Source organism: Trifolium pratense, linkage group LG2 (assembly GCF_020283565.1).
Source record: "Trifolium pratense cultivar HEN17-A07 linkage group LG2, ARS_RC_1.1, whole genome shotgun sequence".
NCBI lineage: Eukaryota > Viridiplantae > Streptophyta > Magnoliopsida > Fabales > Fabaceae > Trifolium > Trifolium pratense.
In genome coordinates, this window is record NC_060060.1 from 66,307,947 (window position 1) to 66,328,176 (window position 20,230).

Consider the following 20,230-nt stretch of genomic DNA (forward strand, 5'->3'; position numbering starts at 1 on the left):
GAGAGTTTGTCAATTAAGAAACGAAAACGTTTAATAGAATGTGTCTTCGTGAACAAATCAGCAATCTGCAAGGAGGAAGTAATAAACGGCAAAGTAATGGTACCATGTTGAAGATGGTGACGTGTGAAATGACAGTCGATCTCAATGTGTTTGGTACGTTCATGAAATACAGAGTTGTGGGCAATTTGAATTGCACTCTTGTTATCACAATACATAGGAGTTGGTTCAGAAAGAGTCACACCCATATCAGAAAGTAACCAACGCAACCAAACTATTTCAGTAGTGGTAGATGCCATAGCACGATACTCAGCTTCTGTAGAAGAGCGGGAAACAATATCTTGTTTCTTACTCTTCCAAGAGATAAGAGAATCTCCAAGAAAAATACAAAAACCTGTGGTAGACTTACGGTCAGTAGGATTACCAGCCCAATCAGCATCAGAGTAAGCACGTAACTCTAAGGAAGAGGATGACGGAAACAAAAGACTCTGAAATTGAGTTCCCCGAAGATAACGGAGAATACGAAGCACGGCTGCCCAATGTACTGTAGTGGGAGAAACAACAAACTGACTAACAACATGCACTGCATAAGCAATATCGGGTCTAGTAATAGTAAGGTAGACCAAGCTTCCAACCAAAGTACGGTACAAAGTAGGATCCGATAGAGGAACCCCATCAGAAGGAACATATTTCACATTCATCTCTAAGGGACTGTCTACTGCTCGAGTATAAGAGAGACCTGCTTGCTCAAGAATGTTTGCAATGTACTTGGATTGAGATAAAAGATAACCCTTACGAGAATAGGCAACTTCAATCCCTAAGAAGTAGCGAAGAAGACCTAAATCCTTCATTTCAAATCTTTTAGCTAACTGTAACTTCAACTCACAAATCCCATCAACATCATCACCTGTAATAATCATATCATCAACATATAAAGAAAGTATAATACGACCATGAGAAGTTGTCTTAACAAATAAAGCAGAGTCATGATCACTAGAGCAAAATCCAAGAGATCTAATCACAGTAGAGAACTTCTCATACCAAGCTCTTGGAGCTTGTTTCAAACCATATAAAGCTTTCTTCAACTTACATACTTCACCCTGATTATGAGAAACACCTGATGGAGGTACCATATAAACTTCCTCCTGAAGATCACCATTTAAAAAAGCATTTTTAACATCCATTTGAGAAATATTCCACTGACGAACAGATGCAACAGCAATAAGAGTGCGAATAGTAGTCATTTTGGCCACAGGAGCAAATGTTTCTTCATAATCCATACCATATTGTTGAGAGAATCCCTTAGCCACAAGACGGGCTTTGTAACGCTCAACTGACCCATCAGACTTGGTTTTAATCTTGTATACCCAACGAGACCCAATAGCACGTTTTCCTGGCGGAAGAGGTACTATGTCCCAAGTATTTGTCTTGTGCAAAGCCGCAAGTTCCTCAGCCATAGCCTTCTGCCAAAGAGGATCAAGAATAGCTTCTTTATAGGACGAGGGCTCAGACAAACTATAAATAGATGTAAGAAAAGAAGCAAAAGAATCAGAATAAATTGAATAAACAAAATCAGGCAATTGAGTAGACTTACGATCACGAGAAGGATAACGAGGAGGTGGTGGTGGTGTTGGTGGTGGAGGTGGTAGAGGAGGTGCAGTAGGAACAACAGTCGTAGGAGGTTGTTGAGTAGCTGATGGGACAAAAGGGGCATATGTATCTGGAGTAGCACTAGTACCATCCCTGCAGTTCTCAAAATTACAATCACTAGACATATCATTATCGACACCGAAAGGATCAATATTAATTATTTCAGACTTGCTAGGAGTATGCGTATCAGACGAAAGAGAGAAAAATGGTATGTGCTCAAGAAACACAACATGACGAGAAACATACAATTTTTTACTTGAAGGGTCATAACAACGATAACCCTTTTGACCATCCCCATAACCAAGAAAGACACATATGGTAGAACGAGGAGACAATTTATTTCGTTCTACTTGTGGGAGAAGAACAAAACAAGTAGAACCAAATACCTTCAAAGAAGAATAATCAGGACTATAACCATATAATTTTTCAAAGGGAGACAAACCTGAGGTGACCGACGACGGAATCCTATTAATAGCATGGACAGCAGTACGAATTGCTTCACCCCAAAACTCAGTTGGAACAGAAGCAGACAACAAAAGAGAACGAGCAGTTTCAACAATATGACGATGTTTTCTCTCAGCAACGCCATTTTGTTGAGGAGTATCAGTACAAGAGGTCTGCTGAATTGTACCATCATAAGCAAGCAACTCATAGAATTTATTAGAAGTATATTCACCACCTTGATCACAACGAAAACACTTTATAACAGCATTATGTTGAGTTTTAACCATAGCACGAAACATATGATAAATTTCAAAAAACTCAGAACGATTTTTCATTAGATAAACCCAACAATAACGAGTATAATCATCAATAAATAAGACATAATATCGAGATCCACCTTTTGTAAGAACCGGTGATGGACCCCATACATCAGAATGAACTAAGTCAAAAGGTGCTTTGGACACAGAAGCACTTTTATTAAATGGCAAAGCAGAAAATTTAGCAAGTTTGCAACCGCAACAATCAGAAATATCACTAATTTGCAATTTTCCCAAAGCTCCAGTAGAGGCCAAGTATTTTAATCTAGATGCAGAAACATGACCAAGACGAGAATGCCACAAATAAAAGTTAGAGGATGATAAACTCAATCGAAAAGATGATAAATCAGTGGAAGTAGAAGTTGAGGCTGCAGTATCTGGAACTCTCAGCTCATCCAGAACATAAAGTCCCCCATGTCTACGACCTTTCCCAATCAACCTCCCTGAATGTGGATCCTGCACATGACAATGAGTAGAAGAAAACATAACAGAGTATCCAGAATCACACAACTGACTAACAGAAGCAAGACTCAAAGTGAGATTAGGAATATAATAAACATCAGAAAGAGACAAATTAGATGTGGACACTGATCCAATTCCTGCTAATGGCATAGGAGTGCCATCAACAGTCATCACTGAGGCGGATGAAGTATGATTTAAAGACAAAAAAGACTTACGATCATATGACATATGATGTGATGCTCCAGAGTCAAGGATCCATATAGAAGAAATACTTGAACAATTAGAAGGGGTCAAACCTTTAATAGAGGAGACAGACGTTGCATGTGGCTGGGTCGCGAGAAATTTTTGGAACTGTTCAGCAAGATCAAACACTCTTGAAGTAGTCTCATGTGGATATACATGATCAATACCAATGCCAATGGAAGGAGGAGCAGTCAAATGAGACACAACCATATTATCAAACAATCAAATAAACCAACAAACAATTACTTCAAATGTAGAGGTCCAACCAATCACTCACAATGTCAAAACTTACTAGAGCCAACCAATAACAAATTCAATAAGCAATATACCAACCAACCAGAGGCATCCAACCACTAGTAATGATGTAATAATCCTCTACTCTAGATTTGAGTTCATCAACAACAAAAAACACGTATCAAATCCAAAATATCACTTCCTTATACAATAGATAAAATCAATATCCCAATATAGAAGACAATCACACCAACAAGGTCACAACACAAATAGCAAATCCTAAAATCCCAACACGTGAGTCACCTATATGAAGCAATTATCAAGGCAAAAAGAAACCAAATCCAAAACGTGATTATCTTCAACAATGATCTACCAAAGAAGAACACAAAAGCCTATCATAGGATGTGGCTCTCACACACCACTAATTCCTTACAAATGGAAAATTCAATGAGAAAAGACGGTGGAATAAGTGAAACTGTTACCTTTACAATTCAAATCGAAGGCCAGAATTACAAAAGAAACCCAAACAAAAATCTTCAACAATTGCTAATGGATTAACCAAGCTCTTTGATACCATGTTAACTATTGAGATTATTCAAAGAGAAAAGGAGGCTAGGGTTTTCCATTACAATAAACCAAGAAGACATTTGGAACAAGAGTTACAATTGAGTATATAAATTAGGGATTATAAAAGACTAAACTACCCCTACAATAATAACATAACTATTATTTAACACAACATAGATAGATAGATTCATGTAGTAACTCGTTTTTATGTGTACACCATTTAACAGGTGTAGACGTGTAGTACAAATTGGTGCATTAGACCATCTCCAATGGTGGTTCTTATTTTTTTTTTTTAAGTACTAGTACCTAATAGGTACTTCCATTGAAGCAAAATCAAAATAGTACCTAATATGTACTAGTTCTAAAATAAGACTTGATACTTATATCATTTTTGTGGGACCAATTTATAATGATGTAGAGTTATTGGTCAGATGTGTTATTGGTGGGACCTATTTAAAACTTTTTAAGAATTGTTGGGTTGGAGGGATTGAGATTAAGTACTACTATTAAAAAATTATAAATGAGTGATGTGTACACGTGAGGCCCGATTAAATACCAAAAAATAGGAAGCTCCATTGTGGATGTTCTTATAGTCTATAATAGGTAATTAAAGGTATCCGGTGTATATTTTTCTATTGATCATATCGATGATAATTAGGCAGCCGAATAATAGATGTCTTGACGGCTACCTTGATATAGTGAAATTGAGAGATAAAAGTTCTATAAGTTTCAGTCTATGTTGCATATATAGGTGCGGGTACGGTACCGGTATCCGGTACTGGTACCGGTATGTGGTACAACATTTTTAAAAAAACTAAGGTACGAGTACGTTTGTATAAAAAAAAACTAAAACAATAAAATTATATTCTTAAAACAAATAATTAAACATAAAAAATAACAAACTTTAAAAGTAGTTATATTGTGGTTTACACGTTTAGGAAATTAAGAGTAGTAGTAAGACTATGAGGCTCTACTTTTAAAAATAAATAAAAAGGGAAGAAGAGTGAATCGATTCTAATTCTAAATTAAAGTGAATTTTTATTAAAAAATAAACAAATAAAAAAGAATGAGAATAGTTTTTTATGCAATATGTACGATGTGTGTACCCTGAGAGTACCACGTGCGTACCCCAGAAGTACCACGCGTGTAATCGCATGAAAAAACAAAATAAAAACTCGGTACTTTGAGGGTACCTACCATAGGAGTACCGTACGCATACCGGTACCCGCTACGTACCTGATACCGGTACTCTGCCTAAAATGAAGTACCCGTGCAACATAGCTTTTAGTCGTTTATCTTTTTTTCTTTTGATCACTCCATTTTAAACATCATCATATCATCTACTTTATCTAAATTTTACTTAATGTCGCTTTATCTTTTCTGCCTAAAAGATATACTGTATGATCTAAATCCTAAAATAAAGAGGGGTACATTCCAATTTTCAAGGAATTTACCAAGTAGTAAGAGAATGATTGATCTTTGGTAGAATAAGTGGGAAGTGGGGGTGAAGGGGATTACGAATGAAATAAAAATATTGTGAAGAGATTGAGGGATCTGATCCTGGTGTCACTCACTTCCTCTCAAGTCTTTTAAAGGTCAAACTCATGACTTATTTTTTGACAACAAAAACAATAATATTCATTCTTTCAAATTGGTAGATATTACATCGATCAAAATTATTACATATTTAAAATCGCTAAAAACTAAAACGGATGAATCTGCGAACAAGCTCACAGCATCCTAACGTAGTATATATATAAAAAATAAATTGCGGATTTAGCTAGTTGCAACTTACCCCATTCCACACCTATGATCTACCACATGATAGAGTTGGAGCAGAAAATACTATCCTTGAATATCAACAAAAGAGTGATTCAAACATACAAAAAAATATTTTGATATTAACCTATACTATCGTGGAGGAAGCAAAGATTGATATGATTTTGAAACGAACGTAGACGTAGTCGAACACCTTTTATTTGGGGTCATGTAGGGTAAACTATCCCTAAATCAACAAGGGATAACCTTAGTCTCACCTAAGAACATTAGTTATGTGGACAAACCTTTATAACCAATTTTTTAAGAGGCTAAAGACATGCTTTGATCGATGACTATAGAGAACATCTAGAAATGTAGGCCGATTATAGAGTTTAATTGAAGATTAACATGAGACCATATTCTTGCAACCACGAACATATACTCTAATGACTAAATACTTTCAATTGTACAGGTGGTTATTGAAGGTAAGAAATTAATAGACTTATAATACAAAGAATAATATAAATGACTAATTTGAAGAAAAAAAACCTCAAAAGAAAAAGAGTCAAGAGTCAATGAAAAAAAACATTTTTAAAAGATCACATTTGTTTTTTACAAGAGATACCATTTAACAAATATTATTTTTGTTATATAAGTACGAATTTCTAACTATAATATGCTTAAGTTTAAGATGTTCAAACTCTTTATCATTTGAACTCATCCATCATTGGTGATAGCAAAATTTTATCAAGTTCATTCAAACATACAAATTTATCTATAAAAAACTTAGCCAGAGACATAAGCACATTGGGCGAAGTGTCACTATATGTGATTCATGCACTTTTTTTAGCATATGATTCATGCAATTATACCTTTGTCCCTTATGTTTTTATTTTGTTGGTCTATACCAAATGAAATGCCCCTTCTAACCAACCGTTGGATGTCACATGTACCTAATGGGGCCCAGGTCCAGACTGGTTGAATTGTATAATCAGATTTTGAGAACTTACTTAGCACCTACTCCACTCGTTATAACGGTGCATAATTTGACAGTTTTTTAATCCTTTAAAATTGTCTTAAAACTAAAAAAAAATACTATTACTATTTTGTCTTTTGTCTATGAAACAATAATTTTTTGTGTCCAAATAAGGTCACAATTTTATATGCATGATTCATATGGTAAATTTTTAAGTACTCAAATTTATATTGTTGGACATTGGTATTTTATAGTTAAAATTAATTTAAAATATGAAAATATAAAATGATATTGAATTTTATCTATGGAGTAGCGATATCCAACAATGTAAATTGGATAGTAGAGTGTTTATCTATTCGTATAATCTGTTGACTGTATATTTTTACTACCACATATAAAGATATATGTTAAATATATGATGTTATTCAATTTATTTTAAAAAAATATTTAAAATATCAACTTTTATGATTTTTGTTAATTGATAATTGAAAATATTAATGATTAAAATCGTACACTAACATGTTTGAAAGTCAAACTGTGACATATTTTACGATGGACAGAGTAAATATATGTCATGTCGCAAAACCAATTAGGTCCGCCAACGTAATTTAATCCATTTAGTAAGTTGACTAATCTTACAAGTGTCTGAGTTTAACTTTGACCATCAACTGTATAGTTCTCATCGCTAAATACTTCTTTCAGCATTCTAAGTCTTGAGATCAATCTTAATATTGGTGAATGCTACAAACCAAGTTACCTAAATTAAATTCTTAATACTCCCTCCATTTCATTTTATAAAAGACAATTCACATATTTTAGATTATTTAAATAATTGATATATTTAGTCTATATTATAAACTATATACATTAATTATTCGATAAATATAGAAAGATGAATCATATATTATAAAATGACCGGGAGGAGTAATGTTTTATAAGTCATGTTAAACAGTGTCGGAACACCAGTTAAACATACTAAAAAAAGAAATAAATAACAAAACTAATAATGGAAAGATAATTATTTACATTTTTAAGACATTAAATACACAAATTACAATATAAAATTTCCTTATTAATATCTTAATTAATGATGGAAAGATAATTATTTACATTTTAAGATAAGAATGCATAAATTACCATATAAACATCCTTAATTAGTGCACACTAATTCTACATTTTCCATATGGAAAATGTTATTATACTGAAATAAAAAACAACAAGTGGGCCCCAAAAGACGAAGCTTCTTTTCCCAACCCAAATAAGTTAATCTAACGGTTAGTGATGTCCCATTTATCATGGGCCCCACTTCACAAGACCAATCAACACCCTTTGATCCTTTTCTCATAACACAGATCAAACTCCAACCATAGTTCTCTCTCTTTATAAACCTCTCTGCCACTTTCCTCCAACCTCACACAAACCCAAAATCAACACATCAAAAAATGGATCGTAACAGTGTTCTCTCCCTCGCATTGATCTGCATTATCTTCGCCGGCGTCGGAGGACAATCTCCAACCGGAGCTCCAACAACCGCACCTACCGTCAAAACACCTACTGCCGCTCCCGTCGCTCCCGTCGCAGCTCCTACCAAACCAACAGCACCAGCACCAGTAGCCAAATCACCAGCAGCATCAGCTCCTGCTACATCTCCAACTGCTGCACCTGTGGCTCCGGCTAAATCTCCTGCAAATGCTGTTGCTCCAGTAGCAAAAGCACCAGCAGCTACACCTCCAGTGGTTGCTCCAGTGAGTTCACCACCGGCACCAGTTCCGGTGAGTTCACCACCTGCACCTGTTCCAGTGAGTTCTCCACCTACACCTGCACCGGCAGTTACACCGGTTGCTGAGGTTCCTGCTCAAGCTCCAAGCAAATCAAAGAAAAAGGGAAAGAAAGGTAAGAAACACGGTGCTCCAGCACCTTCACCGTCATTGTTGAGTCCTCCGGAACCACCTGTCGGTGCTCCGGGACCTGGTGATGATGCTTCGTCTCCTGGTCCAGCTACTACTGCTGCCGATGAGGTATGATTCTGTTATAACTGTTTCTTCTGCTTTTTACATATTTTGCGGTTCGTACAATTCATATCAGATCTAGAATTTTCTATTTTAGTCTCAGATCTGAATAGTGTGACACAAGAAATTGAAATGCTTAGTTTAATTTTACAGTTTAACAATTATAAGATTATTCAGATTCGATTTTTTTAGCCGAAATTGAGAGAGACAGAAAACAGAGTATATTTTTGCTTCAATGTAGATTGAATTTGAACTCAAATGTTGTCTTATCTTATCATGTTTGTGTAGTCACGCGCCACTATTGAGGTGGATTTGATGAATTTTTTTGAAGATTTTTCTTTATTTTGTTTTCACAACTCTATATAGTGGACTGTCTAATCTAATTTTGGTATCGAGTGGTTCAAATCCCATCGCGATCACATTTGCGGAGATCGAGCCGTGATCTCCCTAAAATTATGATGAATTCAAAATAATTTTACCAAAAATAAGTACTAAAATCAGAAAATGTAATTGTTGCTATAAATGTACTCACATGCATTTTAAAAGAAATGTATGTTTTGGTCATGGTAATTATTGATATTGTATTATTGTCTATCTGTGACAACATAAAATTAAATGCAATAAGAGAAGAAAAAAAAATTGAGTCAATACTAAGATCTGAATTTTGTTGTGTATTGCAGAGTGGAGCAGAGAGCATCAGGTGCTTGAAGGTGATAGGAGGACTTGCATTGGGCTTGGTTAGCCTTGTTTTCATGTTCTAGAGATGAGATGAGATTCCATTGCTGTTGTGTAACTTGTGTTACTAGTATATGGCTATATTCATTCATGTATCATTTATTTTCTTATTTTGGCCCTGTTATGGGCTAATAACACATTAAATTTATTTACCATTGTTTTTTTTCTTTCTTTCAAACTCTTGATATTCTATTATTATATTGATGAGATTATGATTTTGCCATTATTTTACACATTAGTATAATATTGGTTGTTTACCATTTTGATTCTGGTGTTTGTTTTGGGGTTTACCTTGTGGTTTGGTTGAAGAGGTAAGCACCGACACAAGACAATGATACATTTCTAGTTTGTGTTTTGCTAACTTCCTAGTCATCTAGTCACGGTCTTAAAAAAGAAATAAATAAGCTGATGTATTTAATTCATATCAACCAAACACGAACTACTAGAGCTGAAGAAGCACAATTGCAGTTGTTTTTAACTAAAAAAAATCGATATTTATTCATTTAAATTGGTGGACTACGTTGAAAATAAATATAAATTCAACATCATTGAAAACAAAAATAATGAATATGCAAAGAGTTGTTAAGAGCGGAAAATAATGTTTCTTATTGTGCAAGAGCAAGAAACGAAGACAAGACAAAAGAAAAATACTACTAAATCTAAAACTAAAGAAAATTGTTATCAGGACATTATCTACACATCAATATTCATAAGTGGTGTAATTTTAAAAGTTGAAATTATACATTTATGTACTTTTTAATTTGAAGGGTAGTTCATAGTTATTGTTGTTCATGTCATCATGTGTATATGTACAAAATGAGTATAATCACTATTTTGAATGTGTTTTGTTAGCTAGACTTTAAATGTGTTTGTGGCATTTTTACGTGGATGTAACCTCACTACTATATAAAGACTAAATTGACCGATTTTTTAATGTTCTAAGGACCGAAACATTGGTAAAATTGTCAATAGCTATTTACTTTCTCTTCATTTGTTTCCTTTCTATGTTCAGATTTTATGTAAACTATATATTCTTCCCTGCATTGATCTTGTCCTCTCGTCAAATGTGTGCTAGATGTTAAATGTGTCACTTGAGTCAGTCCCTCAACCAAGTTTTTCTGTTAGCTAGATGTTAAATGTGTTTGTGGCATTCTCACATGGACGTAACCTCATTGCCACATCATAGAGACTCAATTGATCGATTTTTGAAGGGCTAAAATGACTAAAACATCGGTAAATTGTCCTCTCTTCTTTATGTAAAACCCTATCTTTTATGTGAGAAATCCACAACATAACGATTGGTGGCACAAAACTTCGGTGTTGAATGCCATAGAAAGCAAATCAACAAGAATCCGTTCTTCAATTCTCCATGGTCAATGGAAGCGAGAGCAAGAATCCAATTTTCTTTGAGTATTTGTGTTGGAGAAGAGCTATTATTGAGAGCCTCAGTTAATTAATCTATTTTCGAAGGAGTAACAATATTGTTTGGTTCAATTACTTGTGCACGAATAGCCACATCTCATGCTTGTTCTCAATTGTTTTTAGTTTTACATATCCCTGGTTATATTGCTTCTCTTATTGATGTTGAAATGCAATTTTAACTTCAGTAAAAAAAGAAGAAACTTTTGGTAAAATTATCTTTAGATGATATAGTAATTTTGTGGTAGAAAGAATATAAAATAAACCAACAATACTAGTATACTACTATATCATCCAAGACATAGTACATGTTTAAATTAACCGTAATTTTAAAAATTACATTCTAAAACTTCACAAAATCACAAGGCCACCGTGATTTTGCTAAATGGTTACAATGATTCAATGATCATAGTCCCATCCAATTATGCACATAATCATTACTCAAAACTTTTTCTAAGCTTGCGTTAGAATTTATGCTTTTATATGGTTATAATGATTCAACTTAATCTTTCATAGTTTACTCTTTTCTTCTCTTTTTGCAATGCTTCAAATGATAGCCTCTTATGGATATATGTATATATATTCACATATATATCTTATTCGAGTATATCAATCATGTGATGTCTAATATATTACAAAAAATCATTGAATCTTCCATTATATGTCAATGTAATTAACAACCAAGACCTAAAGAAATAAATTTCCTTGCAAATATTTCTATGAATATAACGTGCCAATTACCAGATTCAGTGATTCCGTAGGATCATGTATGACTATGACAAATAAACAAAGCCACATTTTTATAGTTTGGACTACATGTTACCTACCACATAAGTCCTAACAAATATTGGCTAGTTATGAGTCGCTATTTATGGCTACGGGCTGCAAGTCAAGTCACCATTATACTTTCACGTGTTAGATCTTTGTAACATACTATAGTTGGCTTTCAATAATTAAAAAGTTTGATAATCTTTCACTATCATTAATCTATCAGATATATTTTTCTTTTCTTGTATCATATGATAATTTCTTCACCTTGCAGCTTGCTATAATTTATTATTAGTTGTGGTGTAGTGTAATGACTTTTTTTTAGTTAATGAAGACAAGCCAAAATTGTGTTGTAGTGGATTTTTCTTTAAGCACAAATATACTAAAGTTTATCCCTTTCATAAGTTTCCTTTGCTAGGAAGAAATGTTCAATTCCAAAGCCACACTCAATGTTCTTTACTTAGCCATCAAGGGCAGTTTGGTATAACATAGGCTCTCACTTTATAATCTTCCTCCAACAAATCTCCTTTTAGTGGCCAAGCATTTATACAAATTCAGATTCATCGACTTTGAAATTCTGGTATTTCTAGAAAGATGTTGTCTAAGATGTCCCAACAACTTCTTTATGAGTAATGTTGTTTCTATTGTTGGCACATCTTACATAACATATAAATTACTGACAGAGAATAAATAAAGTGCACAAGTAATTGTTAACCCAGTTCAGCCAACTGCCTACTCTGGGGGATACCAATCTAGGAAGGAAATCCACTAATAGCTCTAGTTACTAAGACCTCCAGCAAACCCTAGGATTTACGCCTTAAACTAAGACCTCCAGCAAACCCCTGGTTTACGCCTTATAACCTCGACACTACTCATGCAACTTCTGCCTAGGTACTCCTAGACATGAGATCCCATCTCACTTCCACTCACACAACACAACCTGTGTTGTTTAAACAATGTTGGGAATGATGTGGCAACAACTTACCAAGACACTACTTCACTTTTGCTTAAAAGCTTCAAGTGAATCACACACGGTAAACTCCGTACTTCAAAGCTTAGGAGTAACCTTAAAATAATAAACTCACTTCTTAACTCGTGTTATAGAATCCACAAGCAAGAATTACAATCAAATAATAAAAGACTCAACAAAGACTCAATATGTGTAACTAATACTTTTCAATGAGATACTTAGTCTTGAGCTTGGTCTTCGTATATATAGCATAATAGCACGCTCCTCTTGCTTCAGAATCAATAGGACGCTCCTTGAGAATCATAAAAGGTGATCTGATACTTTTTCAATCTTCATTAAGGATATATCAAGACTTTCCAAAAGTGTTTAAGGGACTTTAGAAGATAGGATAAGTCATCCAGCTATTCCATTAAGTTTGTCTTATCCTTAAAGCTCCTGATCAGATCAAATCTTCAATAAGCGTGTTTATCAGTGGATTTCCATATATAGCAGATGCTCTCATAAATGCGCGAGATTTCCTTTAATAAATATGATGTTGTAACATGTTTTCCAACATCTTGTTAGAATATTTGTTTTAGCAAAATTAAGCCAATTTCAAATATCCAACAATCTCCCCCTTTGGCAATTTTTGGCTAAAACAATTTCAGGCCATTACCTTTGAGAGATGAAAAAAAGCGCAATCCTTCAAATCACCATGATTACATAAAAGAAGGATGTTAGAGCATCTTTTAAACAAAATTTCACAATGATGAAAAATATATGCATCAGAGGCAGCAGCAGCGGAGTTATCATCAAATAGCCTCGAGCAAAAATAAAACATGTTTAGCAAAGATGTTTTAACATGTTTGTCTTAGCATGGTATCAGAGCAAATGATCAATCAAAGCATATGTCATTGAGCACATCTTCTAGCACATGTTCGTCCAATCAGGGAAGCATCCATTTAGTAGCAGACTCCCCCTGAATTCATCAGCTTGTGCATCATCTCAGGGTAAAAAAATTTACTCCCCCTGAATACTTGCTTACTGCTACTTAAAACATGTCATAACAGAAGACACAACAACATGTAGCAGAAACAAACAAATCAAAATGCTACTCCCCCTTTTTTTGCCACAAAATGTGCCAAAATAGGAAAGTAAAGTATCCAAAGTGCAGAATTAAACAAAGTACAGACCATGCACTCAGAAGGTGCTAAATCCAGGGCACAAAACCCACAAACCAAATAACAAAGTACAGCAAAACCAAAAAGTAAAAAGATTACAAAATCATTCATCATTACTACTATGAGAGTCATCATCCTCATCTGTAGCAGTATCATATCCTTCATCCTCATCAGCATTGTTTTGATCACCTGTAGCAGCCACATTTGCACTAGCTTTGACAGTACCTCATCAGCTTCCAGTCCTTCAATCATCTTCAGAAATATTTTCTTTCTTTCCTCAAGCTCAGCCTGCTGTTTGTCAATGTCCTGACATTGAACCTTCAAACCAGCAATAATCTCCTTTTTGGTCATAGTGCCAGCTCCAGCAGCAGATGTTCCAACATTATCAGCAACATGATTACCAAATAGCTTATGATGAAAAGTAAAACCAGATTCCCTCTTCTTTGGAGTGTCAGTCACAACCTTGATGTCTGGATATTGATCCAAGATGATTCCACATAAAAGAGATGGAAATGTTATTGGCATTTTCACAGCAGTAGATCTGATATGCTTAATGGTTTGATCAAAGATAAAAGTGCCATAATCATAGTCAACCTTGGTTCCTACAGCATATATAAATCTACCCAGGTTGGTGGCAACATTGGTTGCATGCTTAGATGATACCCAATTTGTTGACCTTATCCTATTGAGGATGACATACTTGACATTCAACTTACTAGTGGGTATCAGTTTCTTCTTGGGCCACACTTTGACCTTACCAGCAGTTATTTCAGCACTCACAACATCATTTGCAACCTCTAATTCAGCCTTAGGTTCTACAGACCTACCTAAGTAATTATTGATGACAACAAGAGAAAAATTGATACATTTACCTCTGACAAAAACTTTGTGGTAGTCCTTGCTCAGTGGGTTATCACATTCTTCAGGAATATTCACCAGAAATTCTTTCACCAGCAGCTCATAGCAGGGACTGAAATCACAGACTGTCTTCAGCAGACCAACTTCCTTGATGTAGTCAAAGATGTCTTGACATTTTAGAGCATCTTTGGTCAATTCCCTCTCAACAGCTAATCTCCTCTGGTAGATGTAGTCCCATCTTAGTGCAAAGGCAGCACGATGGAAAGAAATGTTGTCACAAGGGGCTTCTTCAATACCTTGAGGAGCCTTCTTTGCAGTAGCCTTCTTAGGGTTTAGAGATGGGATGTTAGTAACATCTTCAGCAGCATCATAGTCTGAGTCACTAGATGACTCCTTCTTCCTTTTCAGGGTCTCCTTCTTCTTGCTGGGAGGAGAGAAAACTTTGCTCCAACCTTTGACTGGTCCAACACCTTTTGTTTTCACTCTTGGTGCAGGAGTCTTGCTTGCAGTGGGCACAACATTGCCTGTACAGCTCCTCAGCCTTTTTGTTATACCACCACTAGGTCTTTCAGCAGTCTTGGTGGTCTCATAATTATCAACATCCACTACATCTTTTTCTTTCTCTTTCTCAGCTTCTACAGATTTGTCAGCTTCAGCCTCTTGGTTACTCTCTTCAGTCTGAGTATCCTCTTCATCAGCAGAGGTATCTTCTTGAGCAGTTCCAGTTCCTTCAGCAGAAGATTCAGATGTTGTGCAAGTTGTCTCAACATCTTTCTCAACTGCAGTTTCCTTTGTGGCTTCCTTCTCAACAGTTTCAACTTCTTCATGCTCATTCAGGGATGTCTCAACATCCGGCATGACAACTTCTTCAGTGACAACATGGGTTGATTTTTTAGTCACCATCTCAGCAATTGTTGGTGATTTATCAGCAATTTCAGGTTCAACCTCTGTCGGGGCGTCTTCCATTTCAGTTTCAACTGGTTTAGAATTAAGATCCTTCCTTTCAGCGTCAGATCCCAAATCCACCTGACTAGGGTTATCAGCGGTTGGAATAATTGTTTCAACAACTTCAGACACAGGATTAGGGTTCTGAGGTTCTCCTTCGTTGGTTTCAGTTGCTTTCTCAGATGTGTTAACATTCGACTCAAAAACCAAATCAGACATAGACAGAGGGATTCTAGATTTGTAATCTCTTCTTTTCTTCTTAGAACTTCCTTTACTAGATTTATCAATAGAAGGAGAGATATCGTCACTTACTTTAGGAATTTTCTTCTTTTCAACTGATTTTCCTTTTACTTTCTTCTCAGCAACACTTGATTGAACTTTGGTTGTGCTAGTACGAACATTCGTAACAGGAACAACATCTTTGATGATTTGAGACGATTCAATCTTTGCCTTTGATCGTGTGGATCGAGTAGACTTAGTGGTTTGAGAAGATTCAGACATGTTGGAATGGTGATTTCTGAGATTTGAGAAGATGAAACAATGGAGTTTGAATGGAGAAGTATGAGAATAGGGTTCTCGAGCAGAGTTAAATTTTTGGAAGAAAAGGAATTGATTGCGTGTGATGACACATTTAAGGGAAGTTTGCAATAATTTCCCTAAATTAGCGTGCATTAATGGATGGAAGAGAAAACGGTTTCCTTTTGCACGCCTTAACTGCTGTAACTGCTATGCTTCTTCATGCAGGCAAATTCCTAATTTGCCCCTTAAAAACTCAAACTGATTTGCATCAAGTGCCTTTGTAAAAATATCAGCTAGCTGTTCACTTGTACCAATATGCTTAAGTTCCACGCAATTTTCTTCCACAAGGTCTCTAATGAAGTGATGCCTGATGTCTATATGTTTGGTTCTTGAGTGTTGAACTGGATTCTTTGAGATATTGATTGCACTCAAGTTGTCACAATATAATGTCATGACATCTTGGTCGACATTATATTCTTTCAGCATCTGTTTCATCCACATTAGCTGGGAACAACTGCTACCTGCAGCTATGTATTCAGCCTCTGCAGTAGATAGAGACACACAATTCTGCTTCTTGCTGAACCATGAGATTAAATTATCACCCAAAAAGAAGCAACCTCCTGAAGTGCTCTTTCTATCATCAGCACTTCCAGCCCAATTTGCATCATAATACCCTACCAAGGTAGAATTCTTTGTCTGGGAGTACAGAATTCCATAATCACTGGTGCCCTTTATATACTTCAGAATTCTTTTGACTTGTACAAGATGGCTCATCTTTGGCTTGGCTTGATATCTTGCACATACTCCAACAGCAAAGGTGATGTCAGGTCTACTAGCTGTAAGATACAAGAGACTGCTAATCATGCTCCTGTATAGGCTTTGATCAACATCAATGCCATTCTCATCTTTGGTTAGCTTCAGATGGGTAGCAGCTGGAGTTCTCTTGTGTGCTGCAGTGTCCATTCCAAACTTCTTGATCATATTCTTCGCATACTTGCTTTGAGAAACAAATATGGTGTCTTCCATCTGTTTGACTTGTAGACCAAGGAAGTATGTTAGCTCACCTACTAAACTCATTTCAAACTCTGACTGCATTTGTTGTACAAAATGTTGCACCATCTTTTCAGACATTCCTCCAAATACTATGTCATCAACATAAATTTGGGCAATCATCAGCTTTTCTTCCTGTTCTTTAACAAACAAGGTTTTGTCATGGCCTCCTTTTCTGTATCCTTGACTAACAAGGAAATTTGTCAGCCTCTCATACCAAGCCCTTGGAGCCTGTTTCAGTCCATAAAGAGCTTTCTTTAGCTTGTACACATGATCAGGATTGGCAGGATCTACAAAACCTTTTGGCTGCTCCACATAAACTTCTTCATGTAAGTACCCATTAAGAAAGGCACTCTTGACATCCATTTGGTACAGCTTAAATTTAAAGATGCATGCTATACCAAGAAGTAGCCTAATAGATTCCAGTCTTGCTACTGACGCAAATGTTTCATCAAAATCAAGTCTTTCAACCTGAGTATACCCTTGAGCCACTAATCTTGCCTTGTTTCTTGTTACAACACCATTTTCATCTGATTTGTTCTTGAACACCCATTTTATGCCTATGACATTAACACCATTGGGTCTGGGAACAAGATCCCACACATCACTTCTTCTAAACTGAGTTAGTTCATCTTGCATGGCTTCTATCCAAAACTCATCAGTAAGAGCCTCTTTTACATTTTTAGGCTCAAACTTTGAAACAAAACATGAATTAGTAACCACTTCATTTGTCCTTCTTGTAGCAATTCCCTAGTTAGGATTTCCAATGATGAGATCCTTGGGATGGTTCTTCTGTATTCTTATTAAAGGAACTTTGCTTACAGGACCAGGTGTAGGAATAGTTGATTCATCATCTGAATCTGATTCTTTCTCTGCTACAGTTTCTTCAGATGTTGGCAAAGTTGTTGCAACATCTTCTTCAGTGTCTGATGTTCTTGCAGATGTTAAATCATCAATCACAACATTGATAGATTCTACTATTACCTTGGTTCTCTTGTTGTAAACTCTATAGGCCCTGCTGTTTGTTGAGTATCCAAGAAATAACCCTTCTTCGCTTTTAGGATCCATTTTTCTTCTGTGTTCTCTATCAGATAAAATGTAACATTTACTTCCAAACACATGAAAGTGTTTCACAGTTGGTCACAGTTCATATAGTGTAGTGGAGGTTCCAGTTCTGAGAGTGACACGATTGTGAATGTAACAGGCAGTATGCATAGCCTCAACCCATAATTGATATGGAAGATGTTTTGCATGCAACATTACTCTGGCTGACTCTTGAATTGTCCTGTTCTTCCTTTCAACAACACCATTTTGTTGAGGTGTGATTGGAGCTGAGAATTCATGCTTGATTCCTTCAGAGGTACAAAATTCAAGGAAGCTTGCATTCTCAAACTCTTTACTATGATCACTTCGTATCCTCACAATAGCAGAGTTCTTTTCTCTTTGAAGTTGAAGGCAAAGTTCTTTGAATGCATCAAAACTTTCAGATTTGTCTTTTAGAAATTCAATCCATGTGAACCTTGAAAAGTCATCTACCATGACAAATGCGTACCTTTTTCCTCCAAGGCTCTCCACTTGCATTGGCCCCATAAGGTCTATGTGCAGCAATTCTAGCACCCTTGTTGTGGTAAGATGTTGCAACTTTGGATGCGACATCTTTGTCTGCTTCCCTATTTGGCATTCTCCACATATACTTCCTTCCTCTATTTTGAGTTTAGGAAGACCTCTGATTGCCTCTTTAGCTATTGCCTTTTTCATGCCCTTAAGGTGCAGGTGGCCAAGTTTTTGGTGCCACAACTTTACCTCATCTTCTTTGCTAATATAACATGTGGATAAATTGTCTTCTTCTTTAGGAATCCAAAGATAACAGTTGTCTCTTGACCTTACTCCTTTCATCAACAGCTCTCCTTGCTCATTTGTAACTAGGCATTCAGTTTTTGTGAAGTTTACTTTCATGCCTTGATCACAAAGTTGGCTTATGCTGATTAGATTTGCTTTAAGTCCTTTTACAAGTAACACATTATCTAGCTTTGGTTAGCCATAGTTTGTAAGTTTACCAACTCCCTTAATCTCTCCTTTGGCTCCATTTCCAAGCGTCACAAAACTGGTAGCATAAGACTTCAGATCTTCAAGATAGTGTTCAACACCTGTCATATGTCTAGAACAGCCACTATCAAAGTACCAGGTTTCTCTTGAAGAAGCTCTCAAGGATGTATGAGCTATCAGACCTGTGATCTTCTTCTTTTCTCTGCATTCTTTTCTAGTTGTAACATTAGGAAAGGCAGGAGTATGTAACTCTTGATGAACTCTCCTTGGATATCCGTGCAGCCTATAGCAGAAAGGCCTAATATGTCCTTTCCTTCCACAATGATGACATGTCCAATTATAGAACCTGGGCATAGGATGTTCCATAGGTTGTTGCGACAATCCTCCTGACACAAAAATTCTGTTGATTGGAGTGTGTATGGTGGCATTGTTGAACTCCATCTGCTGCTTTACTCTTTCATGTTCAAAACCAATGGGCTTAGGTTTCCCATAGTTTTGTCTTTGTAACATTTCTTCAAAGGCATCAGTGTCTTTGGTCATCATTTTAGCCACCTTTGTGACATGATCCAAGTCAGCATTTAACTTGGCCACTTCTTCTCTTTGTACAGCAATCTTACTTAGGAGGTTGGACTTTTCTATTTCCAACTGATGAATCTTACTTGTGAGTAACTCATTTCTTTCAGCTTGCAGTTTGCCATTGATTTTCTTTTGTTTCTCCAATGCTTTGCAAACCTCTATGCTTCTATTATGAAGATCTTTGTAAGTAGCAGCTAGTTCTTCATAAGTTACCTCATCATCACATGATTCTGAGTCAGATACACAAACTCCTGTTAATGCTTTAACAAATTTAGCAGATTCTTCCTCCTCTGAATCTGTATCAGACCATGAAACCACAAGACTTTTCTTTTGTCTTTTTAGAAAGGTTGGACATTCAGTTCTGATATGGCCAAAACCTTCACATTCATGGCATCTTACTCCTTTTTCATCTTCACTTGCCTTTTTCTGAAAGCTGGATTGTTTGTTGTTGTTGAATCGACCATTTGACTTGGGTCTTTGATCCACTTTTTTCATCAACTTGTTGAACTGTCTCCCAAGCATAGCCA

The 20,230-nt window shown here is 35.9% G+C and overlaps 2 protein-coding genes across 2 annotated transcripts; one reads left to right on the plus strand and one right to left on the minus strand.

Moving 5' to 3' along the window:
- The first annotated feature begins 8,003 nt into the window (after positions 1-8,003).
- Positions 8,004-9,618, plus strand: LOC123906363 (lysine-rich arabinogalactan protein 18). The gene is made up of 2 exons (XM_045956272.1): positions 8,004-8,666; positions 9,338-9,618. Exons 1-2 carry the CDS (start codon positions 8,091-8,093, stop codon positions 9,416-9,418), a joined length of 657 nt encoding a protein of 218 aa, XP_045812228.1. The 5' UTR covers positions 8,004-8,090; the 3' UTR covers positions 9,419-9,618.
- A 4,194-nt stretch (positions 9,619-13,812) lies between these two features.
- On the minus strand, positions 13,813-16,013 carry LOC123905251 (lisH domain-containing protein C1711.05-like). Its single transcript, XM_045954869.1, has 3 exons — positions 15,177-16,013; positions 14,741-14,987; positions 13,813-13,850 (listed from the first exon to the last, which is right to left on the minus strand). Exons 1-3 carry the CDS (start codon positions 16,011-16,013, stop codon positions 13,813-13,815), a joined length of 1,122 nt encoding a protein of 373 aa, XP_045810825.1.
- Between the last annotated feature and the right edge of the window lie 4,217 nt (positions 16,014-20,230).